Below are 22,928 nucleotides of genomic sequence, written 5' to 3'. Positions count from 1 at the left end.
GTGCCTGGGTGGCTCAGCTGGTTAAGCATCTGCCTTCAGCTCGGGTCATGATCTCAGGGTCCTGGGATTGAGTCCCACGTCGGGCTCCCTGCTCAGCGGGGAGCCTGCTTCTCCCTCTGCCACTCCCCACTGCTTGTGCTCTCTCTCAAATAAATAACACTTTTTAAAAAGATCAGAGGATTCATATTTAAATTGTCTCCAATTAAATATTAATTGTACATGAGGTGCCTGGGTGGCTCAGTGGGTTAGTGTCTCTCCCTGCCTCTGTCAAATAAATAAATAAAATCTTTAAAAAATATATTGTACATATCATTTGTATTATGTGACTTAAGCCCAATAAGTAAAATTAATGTTTTTTAAAGATTTTTATTTATTTGACAGAGATCACAAGTAGGCAGAGAGGCACAGAGAGAAGGGGAAGCAGGCGCCCCACTGAGCAGAGAGCCCGATGTGGGGCTCGATCCCGGACCCTGAGATCATGACCTGAGCCGAAGGCAGAGGCTTAACCCACTGAGCCACCCAGGTGCCCCGAAAATTAATGTGTTTTAATTTGACTGGGACCAAAGACAGAAAGCATGGAGTATATGGTCCCCCAGCAGCTCTGTTCCCCAAGCTGGGATCTAGCTAGTCATAGGACACTCAGAATACCTTAATTTGGCTGTCTCAGACTCTTCCGGGAAGTAGGCAGTTTTAAAATAATATCATCCTTATTTTCACAACATCAGATTGCTTTTCACAGCACCGTCACGAACGTTCACTCCAGCACCACTGCTCAGCACTCCTGGCTGTCCCCCTTTCTAATAGCTCAGCCAAGGTTCCTGAGGTGCTTCAGCCCATCTTAAAATCCTATGGTAGCTACTGGCCAATTAATTTGTGAATAAGGACAGCAGGGAGACTTTCAATAACCTAGAGTTTGTCCAAAACTTCAGCTTGAATATTTATAAGCCCACAAGGGCAGTCCATGTGGGAGGGTAATAATGTGGGCTAGTATGTCTGCAAGCCCCAGTGGACGTGATCTGTGCTGATACACAGGCAGCCAACCTAGACAAACACCAAGACTGCCTTCTCCAAATCTGCAGAGGGTCAGTGGGTCAGAGGGAGGAAACTGTCCCTGTCTACCTTGCTCTAGCTGGTGACCTCTCCTCCCAGCACTCAGCAGAGTTGTCATTAACACCACTGACACCATGAAAATGCAAGACATACGTTTCAGTGAGAGAAAAAAAACAGTGGGCCTTCAGGTGAGCAAAAATAATTTAAAAATATTTTTCATCTTTCTAGTATTTAGACAAAGGCTATCTACTGAAGGAATTCCAGTAAGTTTAACAATTCAGGTTTTCTTTCCAGCAACTGCAAGAGTCCTTACCTTGCAACGTCCTGATTCCACTGCTCTCAGGCCCAGTGCAGCTTATGAGCAGCCTGGGCAGTGGTAGTTCCTGGGCCCTAATAAGCATTCCTTAGTCATCAAACACTACCTGAACAGAGTAATTTTGCTTCTTAGTAAAAGTGAGAAAAGAAAAAAACCATTAAATTTCCCCAACTCAGGGTAAAATCCAATCTTTTCTTTGTCTCATGGCCTTCAAAGCCCTATGATCCGGCTCGCTATTACCTATGCAAACTCACCTCTGCCATTCTCACCTGTGCTCTCCACTCCTGCCTTCTACTAGCTAGGGAACTTTTCTTGCACACAGTACCAGCCGCGCTCGGGCCTTTGCTTTTTCTCTCACCTGCAGTACTTTCCCTCCAGACAGCTTTTAGGCCACATTCAAATGCCACATTGTAGGGGTGGTCTTCCATTCCACTCTACTTAAAATTCAATCACCTACCTCCTCCCCCTTTCCTTGCTTTATTTCTCCTTAGCATTTATGACCAACAATATATTTGAGTCATATGAAGCTTGCAATATTTGACCATTTTTGACCTATAAAAATGGACATATCCTATAGTTCAACCTCCTGCTTTACATCTTTGGTTATCCATCTCTATCCTAGACTTGAAACTCCATGAGAGCAGGGATTTCTGTACTATGCATTTACCACTCTAATGCCAGTACTCAGAAGAGGGCTTGGAACAGAGTTAAACCCATAATAAAATCTCCAAACCACAGTGTCCCCCGTGAAAACCAGTAAAATAACTTGACAGATACCAATCAATGAGAATGAGATTTGTCAGCAGGAAAGGAAGGAGAGACTCTTAGCTGGCTGATTTAGTCTGTCACACTGTCCTGTTCCAGGGCTCTGAATCCCAGTGTTTAGAAGCAAACTTGTGCCCTGAATTCCAAGTAGGATTAATGACACCAACTAATGAGACAAAACTGAAGTCTTAAATAGGCATGTCAAACAACAGGCATTAGAACATACTAAGTCTGCTACAAACTTAGCATGGTTTCTCTGGTTCTCAGTCTGCAGTATACTCAGGGACTCTCAGCGTGGTTGTGGGTTACAGCTGGAGACCAAAGGGAAGGTGAAGTGTGCTCTGGATTAAATTTCACATAGAAGCCAAGCCAGAAAATGGTCTGATCTTCCTATGTACTTATTAAAAAAGTAGTTTCTGAAGTTAGGCCAGCCTGTAGTGAATGGTCTCTGGGGTCTTTCCACCACCTTGCCCTAATGCAGTATTGTTTTGGGAGGGGGACATCCTTGACAAAGTAAGCGACTTGGCCAGTCAGCTTTGGCTTTTCTGACGGGCATCTCTTCCCATGTGCCTGATTAAGCAACAGTTGGCCCAGCTAGGAGGAAGGAAAGCAGGGAGAGTGATACTGGCCACAGCCCAAAGAAAATCGTCACCAGCGAAAGAAACAGTAAGTGACTCAGAGCTGTGATAACCTCTGCCATGGGTCTACTTGCTGGGATGGCACCCCAGAAGGTACCCTCTGCTCATCATGGGGTCACGTGGGCATGACAGCCTTACCTGGGAAAGAAAAAAAAATGAAGAACTGATAGTTACTTGGACTACCTGAGATGCCACCACCGGCTGGAGACACACAGTCCTGTTGACCTCGATGAGGCTGGCCATGTGAGCTAGACACCAGCTATCACAATGCAATGCCCCCCGTGTCTCTGTGCAGTTTTAATAACATTTTCCCCTGCCTGGGTGGAGCTTTCAGACTCAACCCCAGATTCTCGGCAGTTCAATCTTACTGCACAGGAATCTTCAGCCTCTGTGGACAACCTAAGCATGTGGTTTGGATTTAACTAAAATAATTAGACTCCATGAGCTCCAAAAGGGCAGAAACTATGTTTTATAGCATTTCCGGTGTCTAAAACTTGGAAGGTTCAAAAAAAAAAAAAATACCAAGAAAGATAAAGTCTTAGTCCTCTTGCTTTGTGGTCCACATTTTTTGACTCCTGTAATTAGACCACAAAATTGTACATCTTAGGTTATTTTCTTGCTACAGCTCTGGAATGAAGTAATGTCATCAAATCTAAGTTTTAAGCAAATCCCTTAGGTAGGAAGATAAACATTTCCGTGATCCTGCCAAGCACCCAATTTTATAAAGACTAGGAGTTCCTGAATACAACACATAGTATTTTACTTGGTCTGAAGATGACCATCTCAAGCCTCCTGAGATACCAGGCATGGGAGGAGTCAAGTCTGAACCACAGCTCTTCAGTCTGTGAAGGAAATGAGGAAAGGCTCCATGGCCATTTCACAGTGTTTTCCTGGCTGTTAGAGCATCACCTCCTTCCCTCCAGATCAACCACGCAATCATCACTCTTTCACCTCCAGCTGGCCAAGGGAATGGACGCACAGTTTCTTGTCTTTTGTGGGTCACCCACCAGGAGTACAGAAGGAGGCCGTTTTTCCTGGCCTGAAAATGTGAGAACTAAAGTCTGGCTCCTGTCCCAAAGAATAATAAGTGGATCTTTGGACATCAAATTCCTATTTCCTGGGATACCTGGATGGCTCAGTCAGTTGAGCACCCGCCTTGGATTCAGGTCATCATCCTCGTGTCCTGGGATCAAGCCCCACATCTGGCTCCTTGTTCAGCAGGGAGTCTCCTCCCCCCTGCTCATGATCTCTCTCTCTCAAATAAATAAAAATAAATAAAATCTTAAAAAAAAAATTCTTTTTTTTTTTTTAAAGATTTTATTTATTTATTTGACAGAGAGAGATCACAAAGCAGGCAGAGAGGCAGGCAGAGAGAAAGGGGGAAGCAGGCTCCCTGCTGAGCAGAGAGCCTGATGCGGGGCTCGATCCCAGGACCCTGAGATCATGACCCGAGCCGAAGGCAGCAGCTTAACCCACTGAGCCACCCAGGCGCCCCTTAAAAAAAAAATTCTTATTTCCTCTTCAGACAGGCTTTCAGACTAAATAGCAAAGACTAACTAGACCTCAGTTTGCAAAGCACTCTTCTAAGGACACAAAGAAAACAGGGCCAGCTGATACTGCTACTGTCATCCTGGGGAGAAGCTCCCAGTGAGGGACCCAACACTCAGCCTTCACTAGATTATAATCGAGAAGCTCACTCTAAAGGTATCAGATATCCTCATCTCTTTGGAGAGTGAGTGCACAGCAGACAGCTGACAGCAGGCTTAATAGCTTCTGATAAATTTGGGTTTCAATTCGGTAATTCCATGAGGTGAGTCCCCTGACTGTATACTGTGTGCCTGCCCTGGGTTCCAAGCACAGCGGTAAGTGGCCACAGCGGGGGTGCAGGAATGGCTTGATGTGGGGTTTCACAGGCTTTAAACACACATGGGTGAGTAACACTCAAGGATTCTGGTCACACAATCCCCATTCCCTGAACACGGGGTTCTTATTCATGCTGACCCCTGGGGGATTCATCTACCTGGAATTATCCCCCCTCACCGAAGTCAGGTGTCCCCTCCATGCGAAACATTTGTCACCACTTCTGCCAGAATGGTCTTCTGTATGCTTCCACTACCCTCTCTCTCTTCAGTTCTTCATCACACTGTTAATTTTGTAGACTTACTCAACAACTATTTACTGAGTTACCTAAGTGCCAGTTATTATACTCAGCTCTGAGACAGAGCAGTACCCTAGTAGGACTCTGAGCCCCTTGAGGACAGAAAACTTGATTTCTCTTAGTCTATATGGCAGTTTTGTCTTAGCACCATAAACCTGATGGGTGTGTCACAGTTAACTCTGGATAACAGAGGTCAAGAGTTCAATTCATTTCTTTGAAATAGCCACTGACTCATTTAGGAACCCCTTGCTGATTCCCTTTGGGTCTACCCTGTGACTCAGAGATCTGGGATGTGGACCTAGCTTAGCCTGCACTCCAGTTTTTGTTGAGCCAGCTCAGTTCACTACAGCATAATGCCAGGAGGCTGCCCCTGCCACCACGCCCCCTCCACCTTGTTCCCTTGCTCCAGGCAGCCATCTCTCCCAACAGGAAGTAAAGCAAATCAGATGAGAGAGGGACTGGCTTCCAGTATCCCAGTCCCATTCTAGGACACAGCTCAGAGAGCACTCCAGGCTTATTGGGAGTGGTACGTTCAATCAGCAAGTTCAAAAGAAAAGAATACTAAGTCCAGGCTTAGAAGAAAACGAAGACAGGACAGTCCTCCTTGCAAACATGTCAGAGCATCCACCAGTGTTCTAGGTGGGATGCTGTGTTGGCTTTTCCTTCTCCGTATCCTTTGCTGTCATTAACTTTCTGGTATCTTAGCACTGGAGTTCCCAGGGCTCAATCCTTTGTCCTCTTCTCTGTATTCTTACTGATCACACTTGGTCCCACAGCTTTAAACACTCCGGGCTGACATCGCCCGCACTCTGATACCCAGATCTGCTATCCAGCTGCCTGCTTAAACGCCACTTGGATGTCTAAAGAGGTACTTGAAAATTACAACCAAACCTAACTCCTGCTTGCCGCTACCCACTTCACAGTCTTGTCTTTGCCCTGAGCACTTCATGTCAGCAAGTGGGAGTTCAACTCTTATACCCTTTCAGGCCAAAAACCTTAGAATAATTTTGACTCCTCTCTTTCCCTCAGAGCCCACATTACTCTTACCAGCAAGGCCTTCATTCTAACTGTTTCCTGGGCCTGCAAAGCTCTTCCTGATTCCCCATATGGTTGACTCCTTTATCTCCATCAAGTCTGTAAATCGGTTCTCCCTGAATCCTACCCTGACTATCCTATTTACTATTATAACTTGTCCTCTTACCATCCCAGCATACCTCACCTCTCTTACCCTGGCTACACCTTTTCTTTCTTCCATAGTCCCCACCACCTTTTGATATAATAACTTATTTAGTTCACAGTCTGTCTCCACCATCTTCAGTGTAAACTCCGTAAGGAGGAAGAACTTTGTCAGTTATTCTTTATGTATCCCAATTGCTTAAAACAATCTAGGACATGTAACAGGTGCTCAGTAATATTTGCTGGGTGAATGAAAGGACAGGGCACTGTGATGCAGATGTTACCCTTTAAAGGAAATCAAGGTAACACACGTGCCAAGTTTTTAAACTGGTTGGAGGAAGAAGCTTCGTTCCTGTGGGGCCTTTCCAGGCCACCGGCTGGGAGGGCAGCAGTGCAGGGGCAGACGTGGAGAAGTTCAGGAAAAATGGCAGGTGACAGAAAACAGAGGTACAAGGGTAAATGAAGAAGGAGGGGGACCATGGTGTTGGCAAAAGAGGGAAGGGTGGTGTCCAGAAGCAGCAGGAGACTGGACAATGGAAAGACCAACAGAACATGCCAGCCTTGGAGGCAGAGAACGCAGAACTGCTCTCGGGCGCAGGGAAGGCCCCCTCCCAGCAGCAGCCCCGAAGGCAGGGGCGCCGATGAGCACCTGGTGTGTGCGGTCTGCATTCTGGGAGGGGAATACCATGTGCAGGTACGTAGCTCTCGGGCGGGGCCCATCATGTGGCAGAACGAGTGATGTACACAGTGGTTTACAACAAATGCAGGGATGCTGGTTAACATTGATCTGTACACTACAGCTCTCCTCATCTAAATTTCAGTTTTTCCCCAAGTCCTCTTTTATGCTGACAGCTGGAAGTCATTTTGGCAGTCCTTAATAGCTGCTGGTAGGTCATCAAATGTTGTTAGGTGGGGACACTTCTCTTTCCCAGCACCCCCAGGCAAACGTATCAAGCTCTGAGAAAGGCACACCTTGTCAGACCATGTCCAGGTCCCACCCACTGAACTGGTCATCACGCTGTTCTCGCCCCAGTCGTCATGCTATGAACCTACATACTCCTCACGTGCAGGGACTTGGTGAGATATTCTGTAGCGATCGTTCTCAGTCATAACACAAGGCTAAACCAGGTTCCCTCTAATCTTTTAAGAAAGAAGAAATGTACTTTTTATTTAAAATTTTTACCTGTGAAATTCTAAGGAGCAACTACAACTATCTGAAAAACTGTATAGAATAGTGAGAGTAAAAATCAGAAGTCTTAACTGTGACATAATATCCATTTGTCCCATAAAGGATCAGCAACTTTTTGAGCTCAGAGGGACTCCCATTCAACGGGAAACTTGTTAACGGTGGTGAGAAGTGTGTTTCCTACTCCCTGGCTTCTATGCCTCCATCCTTATCCCAAATCCACACTCAGGGTCTACACCACAGTCCTCTACACAGGTTGTGTTGTGGGCTGACTTCACACATCAATTCTGATTCCTACTTTCTTTCTAGTCTTTACATCTTCACAAGAACCTCTTGGAAAGGTCTTCTATGACAAAAATGCTAGATTCTAAATAAAGATGACATGGAGCTAAAGCTATGAATACCTTCTCCCAAGTTCCATTCACAACTAATACCTTAAACCTGGAAGATTAGACAGATGATTAGAACCTTTTAATGGTCAGAGTAAGTTAAACTAACAGTGGCCACCCCTGATGCTTACTGAGCACTACAATGTGCTGGGCACTGGGGAAGCCCTTTAAATTTAGTTGGTTCAGTCCTTTTCACAAGCTTTGGAGGTTGGTACTATTCCTATGACCACCTGATGGACGAGGAAGCTGAAGCCTGCAGGGATGCAGCAAGGCCCCGCACGGATCTGAGCCAGGCCTCAGATGCAGGCGGGGGGGCTCCAGACGCCACTCCCGAGCCACTGTGCTCGGCTGCTGCTGCTTCACTGCGAAAAGGACACCAGCTTTTAAGGCAAAAGCATCTGTGCGGTCCAGTGCTGTGAGGGGGCAAAGGGAGGGAAAGGCTGCACCAAAATAAAGGGTCACCTATTGTTCACTCAGGCTGGTTTGCTAAACGCCACAGCAAGACAACAACGAATAAAGAAGTTCTATCCACACCTCTTTCACTATAGTCCAAGTGTCACCGGCCTCCTCACGTCACTACATATGCCACTGTGGAATGGCTGCCCCTGGCTAAAGAAATTTCTAAAAAGAAAACCTAGGAAACAGGTCAGAACAATTTCAGGTTTGCTAGGATGTCCTCTTCTGCAGGATGCGGACCACCCGCGAGCAGAAAACTGCAAGCAAGCCTAAAACCTACTGGACTAGAGGGAAAAAATGTAAGCCATATAATCCACATACATTTTTGTCTTTGTTCAGATTCTGTGTGAACGGGAACTGTCTAAAATTGCACATCCACAAGCAAATATACCCTGTGTTCATTCCCAGACAGCCCTCAAATTACATCCTCCACCAGCAGGTCAGGCCACTGTGCTACCATCTCACCCCCTTCAAGTGGCTTTTCTTAATCCACAGAACATGCCAATGATCTCCGTTTCTCGGGCCCCCCTCCTCCTCCTGCATCCTTCCACCATTAACTATGCAGCGCGGGTGTGAGTCCTTCAGGTGTTTGTGAGGGATGTGCCTGTCTCACATCGCACATCAGGGATATCGCCCTGAGTCTGTGCCATCTGGCTGGAGTGACACTTTGCTTAGGACAACTGCAGACACCAAGATGGTGGCTCTCAGGGCCCGTCCCTCCACCCAAGGAGAGTCCTGGGCTTCCATCTCCCAAGTTGCAATGCCATCTGGCGATGGTATTCCAGCCTCCTTGACTTCTCAGATGCCAGGGAGGCCACTGTCCTCAATACCAAAACGTCAGGTTCACTGTTCAGAGTCAGGAATATTTCAGAAGTAATACAACAAAGTATTAGTTATAACATGAATCAAGGATTTCTGCCCAAGAACTGCCATCTTTGGTTAATCTATACCTTTGACATCACTTTGCCCATTAAGGTTTTTCAATTTTTCAATGAAAATTTATGTAAAAGTCAAATAGAATTTGGTTTTAGTGCCTGCCAGTTCTGTGGGTAATGGCTCCATTAATCTATTTATGCCGTGTCTCGGAGGGCAGAGGTCATGTCACGATTGAGGCTTAGCAGCACTGGAGAACACTTTACTCTTTTCCAGACACCTAGAAATTTATGGCTGGGCTTGTAGAGATCATCATAACACAGATAGCGTTTTTACCAATAACATACATTGACTGAGGACTTATGTATGTAGGCCATTCTGAACAGCGGAGATAGAAATGTGAAAAAGACGCAATCTGCACCCTTGCTTACATTCGAGAAGAGTGATTCCCATGCTTCTGGACTTTGCACACTAGTACAATCACCAGAAAAATTACTAGAAGGCCAATATTTTTATTTTGCTAATAGAAGGACACTGAAAACCATCATTTCATAAAAGGATATTTTAGAGGATATTTTAACACAAAACCGGTGAAGGATGTAATCAGAATCAAAGACAGTTCTTTAAATGGAATACATTCTCACATTGTCCCTGTCTTGTCTTCTTTTTGCTGTGGACCGCTGGAGACCTCAGCAGAGTGGATGGACCAGGATTCATTCAAAGGCAGTAAACCAGTAAACGCTGGGCAAGAGGCCCCTCTGAGGAGAGGGGAGAAGAGGGCAGAGGTGGCCTGTGTCTGGCTGGGGTCACCTTTCTAAGAAACAAGTAATAGGGCGGAAGAGTAAGAAGGCTCTTTGGAATTCTCTGTCTCTTTGGAATCCAGAATCTTAACTTGCTTTCGCTGAACCTCATTTCAAAATCTCAACAGTTTGTGGACAAGCCAGAGTGGGCCCAACTTTGACATTTCATAACTCTGCTCTGATAGACAGACCAGGAACTGGAGGGCCGAGGTTCACTAGTAATCAAAAGGGTTTTCGGATGGTACCACATGTCTTTGTTAGGCAGATTATTTCTACATGTCATCTTCATACATGATTAATAACAGAGGTTTTTAACCAAGATTTTCTGACGGGAAGGAGAAAAAAAGTGAAGGATTAGGTGTCAATTTTTTTTTTTTTTTTTTGTAAAGTTTGTATTAATGCTCATACCATCTCCCCAGAAGAATCTTGTATGGTACTGATTTCCTACTAAAAACACTCCCAGGGAATTATAATTGGCAAGAAAAATACTTTTCCAGGGTTGGGGGTGGACAGCGGATGATAGAGCAACATAAAGAGAATTCTTTGGAAGACAATCAGAGCACACTTGTCATAAAAAGACTTTACAACTAAGGCCCCCAGAGGAAGTTTCTGTTAGAATTACTCAGAATTAATGACCATCAATTACGAACTGTCTGATGCCCTTAAAATATACAGAGAAACAATCTTTAAGAAAGATGCAGTTTCTCCCTTGTTGAAGCCTCCGGAAGTCTTTCTCAGCAATGATTGATGTTTCATGTTTATATGCAAATTATTTCACTGACAGTTTCTAAAGCCTTAACTCTCTAACAGTTAAAATGCATCCCAACAAAATAATTTGGCCAGATTATCCCTTCCTGTGAATTGGTGGTACAGTTTCCTTCTCATTCCGAGTGAGAAGCCTTTTTTTTTTTTTTTTTTTGGAGAAGCTCTTTTTTAAACTACGTGTAACTGGGAAGGATTTATGAAATATTTTCTTAATAAATTATTCATCTAACATGCAAAATTAAGATAGAGCTTCTGTTTGACTATAACCAAATTACACTGATCATTCAAAATAAACGTCCAAGATAAATAAAATGCAGTGTGTAGCAGAGTAAAAGACGTGAAAAAAAATCTAGTTTTTGAGCTATGAAATTTTTAGGACAGTAAGCAAATTTCTTGCCTGCTGAAGTCTTAGTGTTAGGGTCCGGATAGTGTTAAATAACTCCTCCACTAAAGCAGGTGTCTTTTCAACACAAGAGCCTGAGGTTTGAGGTTGGCCTCAAAACTCTCAGCACACAGCAATTTGTGCATTTTGGTTTGAAATTCTTAATACTGGCTTTGCATTCTCAAAGTTTATTTTAGATTTCATTGGTACTGGGGGTTATCTTTTAAAAAAGAGAGTCATTCATGGGGGTGCCTCGGTGGCTCAGTCAGTTAAGTGTCCAACTCTTGATTTCAGCTCAGGTTATGATCCCGGGGTCCTGGGATCGAGTTCTGCATCAGGTTCCCTGCTCAGTGGGGAGACTGCTTCTCCCTCTCCTTCTGCCCCTCACCCTGCTTGTACGCTCGCCCTCTCTCTCTCAAATAAAAAAAATCTTTTTTAAAAAATAAAAGATAAAAAAGAGAGTGAGTCCTGGATATTTAATAAAGCTACTGGAAAGCCCATATACAGTAACGGAAATGGTAGCTCTGGCTGGCTGTGCTGGAGCACAGCTCTTCATTCCTGGATGTAGATTACTTTCCAAGTGGCATCACAACTTAGAATACGACCCATGCATTAAGCTCTTAAAGCAGAGTGCCTGCCTGAACTGCTCATGGAAATATTCAGAGCCATACTTAAGTGACTATTTGTTCATGGAATCTGAACCTACATCATCCGTGGCTCCATGGTAATTTACGTCTGTAATTAAGTGGTTACCATGGCAAACCGCTTTCCACATTTTATTTGCATATCAATGGCTGTTTCTGAATTTTAAGAGAATTTGCAATTTTCTTCTAGACCTTCCAACTGATTCTTTAAAAACAGATCCTGTTCCCTGGATTTACTCAAATCAATGCCTGCTTGGCCCACTTGCTTTTAGGTAGTAGTTTTTGATCTAATGATATGGTTGAGTTCTCTGTTCCCTTTATATATAGCATTTAGATACATATTTTTGCCTCTCTAGGGTACAGTTTATGAAACAAGGGCTCTCTAATATGGCTGGGAAGCAGAAACTCAAGAGACTGGAGACCTGAGTCTACAGGTCTTTGCAATTAGTAGGCATCCCATAAAAGCTTCTTGAACTGGAATTTAATTCTGGCCTACTGTACAACATTTCTTCGGTTTTTACCAGGGGGTTCCTAGGGGTTGATGAATTAGTAAATGTGTCATAATTGCTGGTATTCTTAAATAGATTCAGAAATAGAACTGTTAGACCTGACTTCTGCGGGGAGACACTCTCTGTCTGGAGAACCAAAAATGAAGAGACTCCCTTTGACAGCCAGAAGCTTCCAGTGCCTTGTTCTAAGAAGGAAAAGCACAGAATGCTTCCTCTATATTCCTCATGCTTTTTCTCTGAGGGGATTTTGAAGTTGGGCATTCAGGGTCACACTACCTTCTTGGACAAAGCCAGGTAAGTTTTTCAGGTGTAAAACTACAGGACAAGATCACTGCAAGAGTTAGGAATCTCTTCCTCTCTCCCTGTGCTTTGCAAGCCCCTGTTCTTATTTTTCTCCTCTCCAGTGGCTGATCTTTCTGGCCCAGAGGTGAATGGGTAGAGCAAAGGAGAAGTCAAAATACATGCTGAGACCAGGTTGAGTCGTTAATACAAAATACATGCTGAGACCGGCTTGATGCTAAGGTTATTGTTCAGCCTATGAAAAACAGCAATGGCAATACCAGTCCTAGACAGTGACCATGGCACCTTCCATCAGCCTATCCATACTCCCACATATGTTCTGATTTCTGACAAAGCAATTCTATAAGCAGCAAAGGCAAAACCCTCCACCTGTCTCCTCTCTCAGATGCTGCTTTTATTCCTTGCCCTTTTTTGCATATTCTTCTCCTTCATCCTCCATCATTGCTCACTTCCCAGAAAGCTGAGCCCGCACACAGCAGGTGGAGCCATGACAACAGAGAGGGAGTTCCATGAGCACGCCCTCTCTCCCAGACCAGCAAAGGCAGAGTTCAGCCCCACAGCGATCTATCTGGTCAGACTGGTGGAGCAGCTTGCTGAGGCAATCCTGCTGGACTGAAATGGATAGAGACAGGGCTACGGGGAGCAGAGAGCGTGAGAGCCAGGCAGACATAAAGAAGCAAACAAGCACTGGATGAAGACTGAACAGACAGCAGCAGCCAGGCCCAGCAGCTCATGTGCTAGGCCAACCCTCGTGGCAATCCCAGTGGAACAGTCCAAGCCAAAACAACTCAGCCAAATCCTGAGCTCATTTTAATGGCTTCTGTCCCAAACCTGAGTCACTGGGGATTCCATGGGCTTCTAAGAGAGCCCTACATGCATTTCTAAAAACAAACTGCCTGATGCTGTCATGGAAAACCTGGATCTTTGCGTTCTACGGTTTCATTATGGATTACATCCAGGTCACAACCTAAGGAAGACAGCTGGCAGCGACGACCCTGCTGGCCGGTTACCCAGCTTTTGTAATGAATCCCAGAGGGCTCCGGACTGATGCGTGTTTCTGGCTCTGCCAAGTTCTGGACAAGTCTTCACCTCATGGAGACCAATCAGCCTGTGATTTAGTCTGTGGAGCGAGCCTGCAAAGCCACCTGCAGTCAAGGCTCAACGGCGAGGAGCTGCCTCCAGTAAGGAAAGAAATGAGAGTGTGTGTGTCAGGCGGAAGAGCAGTGAGAGGAAGTTCTTGGTTTTCCTTTCAACTCAACTGCTATCTTCTGCTTTTTAAAAAAAATGCCCCAGGGACACCTACCGTCCCCCCAAAGCCACTCAGCCCCATCACAAGCAGGCTATGAAGGGGCCAGGAATGGCCCTATACAACACAGTGATGCTTGATACCCCAGCAGAACAAGCTCAGTTCCAAAGACTAGAAGAGAAACCACTCTTCCTTCAAATGCAGCAATTTTAAGAAACAAAAAAAAAAATACTAAGTCCTGCCAAGGAAGCAGATAAACTTTAATAACCACAAAGCTGCCACTGACTATTTACTGTGTGCCAAGTACTATGCTTAAAACTTTCTTCTCACATATGATCTTATTCAATCCACAGAACAACCCTGAGGTTTGTATTTACGTCATCATGCCCATTTTACAAGTGAGAAAAGAGGTTCAGAGAAGTGAGGTCAATTACCAGCCACTTCACAGCCACCGGAAGGGTAGGTCAGGGCTGATGCCGAGGCAGGTGAGGCCTGACCTCTCAGGCGAGAGAGAGAAGTACTGAACTCCAAAGGCGTCTGTGCTAAGTATTTAGAAAATGTCAGAAGGGTGCCCACCAGTATCCTAGATCTTGAAGGCAAATCCCATATCTGGGTTAACTTAACAGTCAATAGTTGTATCTTATTATTATTTTTAAGTAATCTAGATTCTGAGAGTTCCACTGAAGTAGGAAATTCTTTCATACCCACTTCTAAAATCAAAATACCCAGATTTGGATAATTTATGTTACAATTTCTGTAGGCAATGAGGCTACACAAACCCAAGGCCTTTTTACTCTTTAAAATTAGTTGTACTAATCGGGGCGCCTGGGTGGCTCAGTGGGTTAAGCCTCTGCCTTCGGCTCAGGTCATGATCCCAGGGTCCTGGGATCGAGCCCTGCATCAGGCTCTCTGCTCAGCAGGGAGCCTGCTTACTCCCCTCTCTCTCTCTGTGATCTCTGTCAAATAAATAAATTTTAAAAATCTTAAAAAAAAAAAGTTGTACTAAGGAATGTGCTTACAGTATCTTGTAATTTTTCATCCAGTTATATTTTACAAAAATGTTACTTCTGCCAAAATGAAAGTTTTAAGAGCAAACACAGTCTGAGTGTATTTCCAAAGAATGCTCTTGTTGCACTGGCAACAGTTTCTTTCTCACCATTTGTTCCGAGAGATCCAGGGCTGAGAACCGGGGGGTAGGGGTGGGAAGACTGATGCTCGCAGCTGCACCGAGTCCCTGGCTGAGGCTGGGGCCGCCCAGATGCTATTACATATTGGCCGACAGGAGAGAAAGCAAGTCAGCTGTTTCAGACACTGGTGGGGCAACTTTCTCAGCCATAGATTCAAGGACCATGGCAGCCATATATGTTGGTCTGAACTACCCAGCACAGGTCTCCATTCAGAGGGAAAGAGCCCACCAAGCATCCCTTACAGATCACCCCCCACTCCGAACCATGAGGGAGTCACTGCGTACTCAGTCTCACCCACGATTTCTGCTCGAGGGGGACGCTGCTAGGCTGGGCGGAGAAACTACTTCCTCCTGTACTTCTGTTCTTACCCTCAGATGAGTGGGCTCCAGAGAGGTGGTCTGACTACAAAGGAATCTCTATCTCTTGCCCATTTGAAATTTTAAGTAATCTCAGACTTTCTGGGACGCTGTATGTATTCACAGGGAACATAAGTGAGAGGGGTGGGGAGAAAGTTCTCTTAGAACTAGAAACTAGAACTAGAAAGTTCTCTTAGAAAATCTAGACTTGGGATGGAGAGGTGACCAACAGACCTCAGGTATGCTACTATTTTCTTCTTTTCAACCTTCTTCCCAGAGATACAGAGAGAAAGAGGGGCGGGGGAGGGAGGGAGGGAGGTCAGGAATAATTCATTGGAGCGTATGAATAATTCCTACGACATGCACTGATCTTTGTGCCAAATGAACACTCTTGTCATTTATGTGAAATAGCAAACAAGAGCACCAAAAGATTTGCTGGACTAATCTTCATTCTTCGAGACTGAGTTCACTGGACTAACACCTTATTAAAAACTTTGTGGGGGCGCCTGGGTGGCTCAGTTGGTTAAACATCCGACTCTTGATTTCAGCTCTGGTCATGATCTCACAGTCAAGGGATTGAGCCCCATGATGGGCTACATGCTGGGCCTGAAGCCTACTTCGGATTCTCTCCCTCCCTCTCCCTTTGTGCCCCCCCGCTTCAAAACCTGCATGTAAATAGTAAGACTGAAAGGGTATCTGTAAGTTGCTTCTGAATGACTGTAAAAGACAGCTTTAGGTGTTATGGCCCAAGATGCCCCATTCGGGCTATAGACGGCTACAAGTGCTAGAAGGCACTAAGTTTCTCAAGATGAAAAGCATTCTTAGGGATGACATACCAGAAGTTTTGCCTGCGTACCAGAACTTTGATAGTAAGTTTCATCGTAAAGGCACGAATCACCAAGTATGAGGACATATACACAGTAAAGAAAAATTACACAGAAATCCACTTCTCTTGTCAACCAAGGCTCTTTGATGGGCTTAATAAACTGGGCACACTGCCTTCTCTTCATCCACCCATTTTCTCTGGCTTTTCAAAAGCCTTTGGTAGTACTTCTCAGCAGAAGTTTTGCTATGCACACAGCATATATACACATTCCTCTGAGGCACTGTGCGTCTCAGCGCAATAAAGTATGGGCATTTCTCTGACAAGGAAAAGATGAATCTTACTTAACGTATCTGCGAGGTAAAATGCCAAGCTGAAGGGGATAAACTTCAGATTTCAGAAGATTTCAGAATAAAAAAGGGGATAATGAGCTTCACAGAATTAAAAATCTAGAGTAAAAAAAAAAATCTAAGGTAAGATTGTATTTTCCAGGCCCCCTATTTTTCAGTTGAGGAATGACAAGGCCCAAAGAGGTGGCATATTTATCTCAAGCAAAACTGAAAATCAGAATCCTGACTTCACAAATTCTGTGAATGCCCAGGACTGCCCGAGTCCTTCATCATCTGGCTATTCCTCTCAGGGAGACAGGGGCCCCGGAGGATATCCCGCATGCACACAGGTCAGGACTGTGCAGCAGGCCCTCTCTCCCTCTTCTCTAGGCTCTTATCCACCAACCATCACGTATATATGGGGGTTTCCCGAAGATTGGACGAACAGAAAGCATTATCTTATCAGCTATTTGGAAAATAACTTGTTTGATCTGCTGATTTGGAAGCCAGCCCTGCTGAGCTCAAGAGTTTGCTATTAGGCAGACTACAGTGAATTCACTTGGGGTCTGTTTCCTTACAGCCCTGGACACCAGGCTCAGGGCTTATCTTCGCTGTCAAAGAGTCCCACACATAAGGCTTTAGCATTTGCTGAGGGATGAGTCGCCTGTGGCCTTCAGTTAGGGTTTGTGGGTGGATTACTGTTCTCCTGGTAGAGTTGAGATTAACAAATACCTTGGTTCTAATTGTTTAAAAAGCTATTTTTTTTCCTCCTGAAAGATCAAAGTGAGAGTCTATTCCTTTAGTTTCTTGAGGATATCTTGAAACTGCAGTGTCTGTATCTATGTGTACATACTTCTGCCATCCAGAACAAATCCCTTGAGCCCATACAGACTGACTGATGCCCTCTTGGTTCAGGATCCACCTTCCAAACCCATCCGGGAAAGGCTATGAAAGCGCTGGGGCGCACAGAAGTTATCCTGCAACTCCCTGCCTCCCCTCAGGGTCATTGTGAAGGGTGCATACTCTCCTTTCCAACGATTTCTAATGAGCTCATTAATGAGAAATTGCCTGAAAGTAGGGCAGTTAGCTTGTATTTTCTGATGTGAATGCACAGAACATTCTGTCAGACTACGGGAGACAGACAATTTAAACCAGAACACTATTAAACACAGAACAGCTGATATTAATTCCTTCCCAGCCTGCTTCTTCCTCTCCCAAAGCTGAAATCATCCTGTGGTTGGGATGGGATCGAGCACCCGGCCGGACCCACTGCCCAAGACTGAAGGCCCCACACTCACATGCCTTCCTTCTTAGCACAGGGTGCCTGCTGCGGGGGGGGGGGGGGGGGGGGGGGCCTCTCTCACCCGAATTTCCTCAACGGGATGCACTAACGGGAAAGCATGCTTTTAATTTAATGGTAAAAACAAAAAAAAGGGAGTAGTTACTCTAACAAAATCCAATAACTTCGAACCCAAGGAAATAAGCAATGACGAGGAATATGGGAGAGAAAGACCAGGCGACAGTGCAACAGGGAAAAGGGAGCAAAGCCAGTCTGACCGGACAGGAGCCTGCTCTTCCCAACCGGCAGGGAACGAGGGGCAGGGGGCGCGCCGCACACACAGGGCAGAGCCCCGGTCCCTCTCCCGCACGCTTACCTGCGATCCCTTGCAGCAGCCCGCACACGTTGAAAATACTCTTCTTCATGATGCTCTGCACACACATGGTGAAGACGGACACCAAGGCCACAGTGCAGAGAATGAAGATGCCCACGGCCAAGAAGATAGCGGTGGCCTGCCAGAAGCCGCTGGCGATCTCGCCGAAGCTCTCGGCGTAGGGCCCGCACAGCGTCTCCCGCTGCACGTGCTGCACGCCGGGGTTGCGGATGCAGCGGTTGTAGATGCCCAGGGTCGGGTGGTAGGGCTCCGACGGGCCTCCGCTCCGCTCGTCCGGCTCGGCGCCGCTGAGACTCTTGGCTTTGCCGATGAGCCAGTCGGCGCTCATGAAGGCGATGAGCTCTGCGAAAGCCACTACGATACTCAGGAGGGTCCAGAGCATGGAGCGACAGGTGACAATAACATGACACATATTGATGTTGCAGGCGGAGAAGTCAGGACTCCACGGGGTGAACAGTAACAGCCGGCGGGTGGGGAAGGAGGCTCAGGCGGCCTCAGGAAGCAGTCGCTGCTCCGGGCGCTCGCTCCCGCAGCCGGGGGCTCCTCCTGGCCGGCCTCTGGCAGTGCGGTCCCAGGCCGTCATGCTGCCATGTCCGAGCTCGGAGCGCGGCCTCACCTACGGGAGGGAAGGGAGGAGGGCGGTGAGCTGCGGCCAGGCTCCGCCCTGCAGCACGGCCGCCGGGAGCGCGCGGTCCCCAAAGCCAAGTGTGCGGCGGATAGGGCTGCTCCCCGCCCTCCCCAGCCCGGGCCGCCACTCCCTGTCCCAGGGAAGCCCGCTGAAGGCGCGGGTCCCAGTGTCAGAGCAGATGGCCGGCAGCCCTTCGCAGCGCCGGTCCCGGTTGCCTTTGTTCCGACTTCCCCCTTCCCGAGCTCTCACACAGTGTGTGGCCGTTCCCTTATCTGCCGCCGGTGGGGGTGGGGGTGGGGTGGGGGGGGGTGTCCTGCACTCGCCCCAGGCGCACCCTTTGGCCCTGGAGCTTCCGCCTCCGCACTCTTGGGACCGGACTCCCGCTCCAGCATCTCTTACTAGAAAAGGTCAACACCGCGGAGATCCAGATACATCTAGAGAGGGCTGGCAGGCAATGAACCCTGGCAGCAGACGGGCTCTGGTTCTATAAAGCTCACAGGGACTCTCTGCCCGCTGTCTTGGTAGTAGATGAAGTAAGTTTTGAAAAATGCGCACCAAAAGCTTTTGCTTAGAGAGTGAGCGCAGCAACACCCACTTTTATTGCCTGGGAATCAAATTAGTGGCAGAGACCGAAGAGTGAGGGTTTGCTTCACAGGTAAATAAGAATATAAAAGTAAACACTGCCATGAAAAATAACAACACACTGTTCCCCAAACTTATTTTTATTCATTTCTCACAGGGTGATTTCTGGACAAAACAACTACACTAATGAAAACTCATAGAAGAAAAAAATAAGAAAACCTTGAAGAGTTCATGACTTACTCACTTGGGGAAATCATTCAAAACAGAGGCATTAATGACCACTGACTAAGTATCATCATTACCACAGAGTAGACTTGTTGACAACAGAAACTCGCCTAGGAAGAATGCACTCCTTGAACCATCCCAATTCAGCCCATGTGCCTCTCTGCCTGAGCCTCCCTTCACCCCAGGTCTGCAACTCAACATGTCCATTGTTTCTGGTCTCACAAGGGCTCATTCTCTTCCCAGGAACAAATGGCTTCATTACCAGAGGGCTTTGCTCTAACAGCTCAAACCTCCTTGAGAGGGGCCTGAGCCCTGAAACGGTACCGTGCTCCCATCTGCTGTCCCTTCTTCAAGGTCAGGAAGAATCACACAGTTCACATCTGACATCTGGGCACAAAGCTGTGCCTTGAATGATTAGACACTGTTAACTGAGGTCATGTCAACCTCATGAGAACCACAAAGAGCCCCCTGGTGTGCTGGCAGTGAGGTAGGGCAGGGAGTTATTAAAGAAGAAGGGCAGTGGGGAAATAAGGAAGCCCAGAGTCAAAGCTTCGTCACCACTCTAGTTGACATGCCAGTGAGAGATTACTATTTATCTCATAAAACATGGCACATTCAAAAATCCTCACATCATTATAGTTACCCAAGATGCTGTTTTAGGAAATTACCTAACTAGCACTAAGGACACAGGTCCTTCATAATTGTCAGTGTGCGTGTGTGCGTGCATGCGTGCGTGTGCGTGTGTGGAGTGCAGCTCTGCTGAGCACTGGTGAAGGGAGGAGTGGGTTCCACTCTAAGAGTTTTGGGTCCTGTCGGGTCTGGGTTCCAAGCCCAGCTCCACCACGCGCTGGCCAAGCGGACGCCTCAGCTTCCTCACCTACCCCCATGACAAGGGTTAGGTATCCTGCTTCACAGTGTTGCTTCGAGAAACTATCATGAGTCTGTCAGAGGACCTCAGTGTCTGGCAGAGTCAGCACTCAATAACTATCACCTCCTTTCCCTCAGAAGCCTTTCCCAGAACACAGAGGACATGGGTCAGACAACGGTGTGACGGCCGGAAGCCGAGGGCAGGTGACAGAAACTTGGCCACTACACGCAGACAAACATTAAGCAGGTGCTATTTAGAGACGGGTGACGTCACTTTTGTCAGCCTCCCAGGTGAGCTTCACGGGTGGGTCCTGGTCTTTCTTCCTACTTCCTCACCACCTACCCCGCTGCCAAACTCAACTGTGAGATTAGCACTAGGCCAGAAGGAGAACCTACTCGCTCTTGCTCATCTCACCCCCACCCAACCCCAAATACCACCAACTAGAAATGCCTTTTGAGAAAAAAGTTACTAGTCCAAAAAGCTTTGGAAGAGACTGTTTAGCCTGAGACGATCATTCCAAATGAGAACAATTAACAAGCCAGTGATGACTCCCGCGAGGTCCCACATGGCGTGCCAACCTGCCTGGCCACCAGGCTCGCGCCCACCCGGAACCGGCCAGTGGAAGGCCAGCCCGTGAGAAGATGAGGCTTCTACAAAGTCTTTTCATTGATTAGAAAACCAGTTCCCTGATGTGCTAGCCAATCTCGATCCCTGCTCCTCTTCTGTTTAATGGACAATTTTCAACATGAACATCAAACTTCTCTGTGTTTGTGCTCGTATGGAGCCTCAGGGCTCTGCTATAACCTCTCAGGTGACCTGGAGCTTAATGAGCATGTCATGTGTCCACTGTCCCGGGCAGCAAGCTCGGCTCAGAGTCAGGCCTGCATTCAGGTCACCACTTATGAGGACAAAGGATGTGAAACTTCAGGAGGACAGAAGGTGGCACATCGAGGCTGAGCAAAATGGTCCGCACCAAATCTAGGGCAGGATTATTTAGGAAGCCAAGTGCTTAAGTTCACAAAACATAGTTCTGTCCGTCTGTGCTAAAACGATCCGCCCTCTACTTCACCAAGTTCTCACATCCATCAGTGGCTGGAAGGAGGCTTTTATTCACCTGTTTGGAAGAGGGAGACAACATGCTTTGCTCTTTCCAGCCTAATAGTTTGCTAATAATTACTACAAGTGGAATGGCCATACTATACACGGCTGACTGACCGGCTTTCCTGGGGATCCGAGAAAAGTCCTCAGATCGACAGGACAAGAAATCCATCAATGGGCTTCACCAGGTACCTGTGCTCTGTAGAATGCCCCCATTTGGCCATGTCACATGTGCAAGGACAGAATCCTGCTGGCACAACATCCGTATCAAAGGGGACACAGATCCTCATGACAGATGTTGTGAACCGTGGGGATCCCAGCACAGAGCTCAACACACCTCCACCGCCGTCCCCCCGACTCCCTGCCTCTTCACAACTCACTCGATAAGACCAGGCCCTCGCTGACATTCCATGCAGATGCCACGACATACACTTCCACTCCAGAACAGCTGACTTTACTGTCCTATCCCTGACAGCTGTGGATCATCTGGACAGTCCTCTGACTTTCAGAAAACGATGCTAGGATTCTCACAACGGCCCACCATCAGAATGCAGAGCAAGGGGCGACTGACAAACGGCTGGTCTCCTGAAAGCCCTCCTATTTAAACAAGGGGGCAGGTAGTAGGCTGAACTCAGCTGGGTTTGTCGCTTCCATCACAGGGGCCTATCTTTGGCAGCTTCCTGATGTCAGCGAGCAGGGTAGGAGGTGCAGGGGGAGCACAACCACCCGGGGCCAGCTGGCCAGGAGACGACCGGAGCAGACGCCGAGGAGCAGAGGTGCACTGAGGACCTGACTCCGGCGTGTCACAAGCTAGGCCAAGTGTGCTGCCAGCACTGGAGCCGCGAAGCCCGGGAATGAAACCGTACCAGAGTTTTCAAGGACACAAGCCTGCTTCTTCACCTTGGTTCTCTTTTTCTTTCCTTCCTTCCTTCCTTCCTCCCTCCCTCCCTCCCTCCCTCCCTCCCTCCCTCCCTTCCTTCCTTCCAAGATTTTATTTATTCATTTGACAGAGAGAGAAGGAGAGGTCACAAGTAGGCAGAGAGGCAGGCAGAGAGAGAGGGAGGGGAGCAGGCTGCCTGCCTGCTGAGCAGAGAGCCCTATGCAGGGCTCCATCCCAGAACCCTGGGATCATGACCTGAGCCACCCAGGTGCTCATCTTTTTCTACTTTACTACGAAAACTGGCAAAGATACAAGTTGAAAAGAACAGTCCCTGAACATTCAACTTCGACGCTCGTATCCAGCCTCATGCTAACACTCAGACGTTTTCTTCTGAATCATGTGAAAACAAGTCACAGATGTCTTGTCACTTCAGCCCTAAGTCCTGCAGCATACACCTCCTAAAAATAAAGCCCTTTTCCTACATGGCCACAATAAAATTAACACACCCACAAAACCTGACAGTACCTTCCTTCTATCCAAAGCCTGGGCCACACTCAAGTGTCCCTATCCTGCCCCATTTTCTATAGTTTTTTCTTAAAGGCATGACTCAGTCAAGGCTCATGCAT

The 22,928-nt window shown here is 46.9% G+C and overlaps 1 protein-coding gene across 5 annotated transcripts in view; it reads right to left on the bottom strand.

Annotated features, from left to right (window-relative positions):
* Positions 1–22,928, bottom strand: part of LHFPL2 (LHFPL tetraspan subfamily member 2) — a 153,898-nt gene that overhangs the window by 4,589 nt on the left and 126,381 nt on the right. For all 5 annotated transcript variants that reach the window (XM_032847883.1, XM_032847877.1, XM_032847870.1 and 2 more), the window contains one exon: positions 18,004–18,637. In XM_032847883.1, coding sequence (XP_032703774.1) covers positions 18,004–18,433 — 430 coding nt within the window. In that variant the 5' untranslated portion in view covers positions 18,434–18,637. The remainder of the gene's footprint in view (positions 1–18,003; positions 18,638–22,928) is intronic.

Source organism: Lontra canadensis, unplaced genomic scaffold, assembly GCF_010015895.1.
Source record: "Lontra canadensis isolate GAN:19392208 unplaced genomic scaffold, GSC_riverotter_1.0 scaffold4, whole genome shotgun sequence".
Lineage (NCBI taxonomy): Eukaryota > Metazoa > Chordata > Mammalia > Carnivora > Mustelidae > Lontra > Lontra canadensis.
The sequence above is the reverse complement of the archived record's forward strand: the minus strand, read 5'-3'. Positions and strand labels throughout refer to the sequence as shown.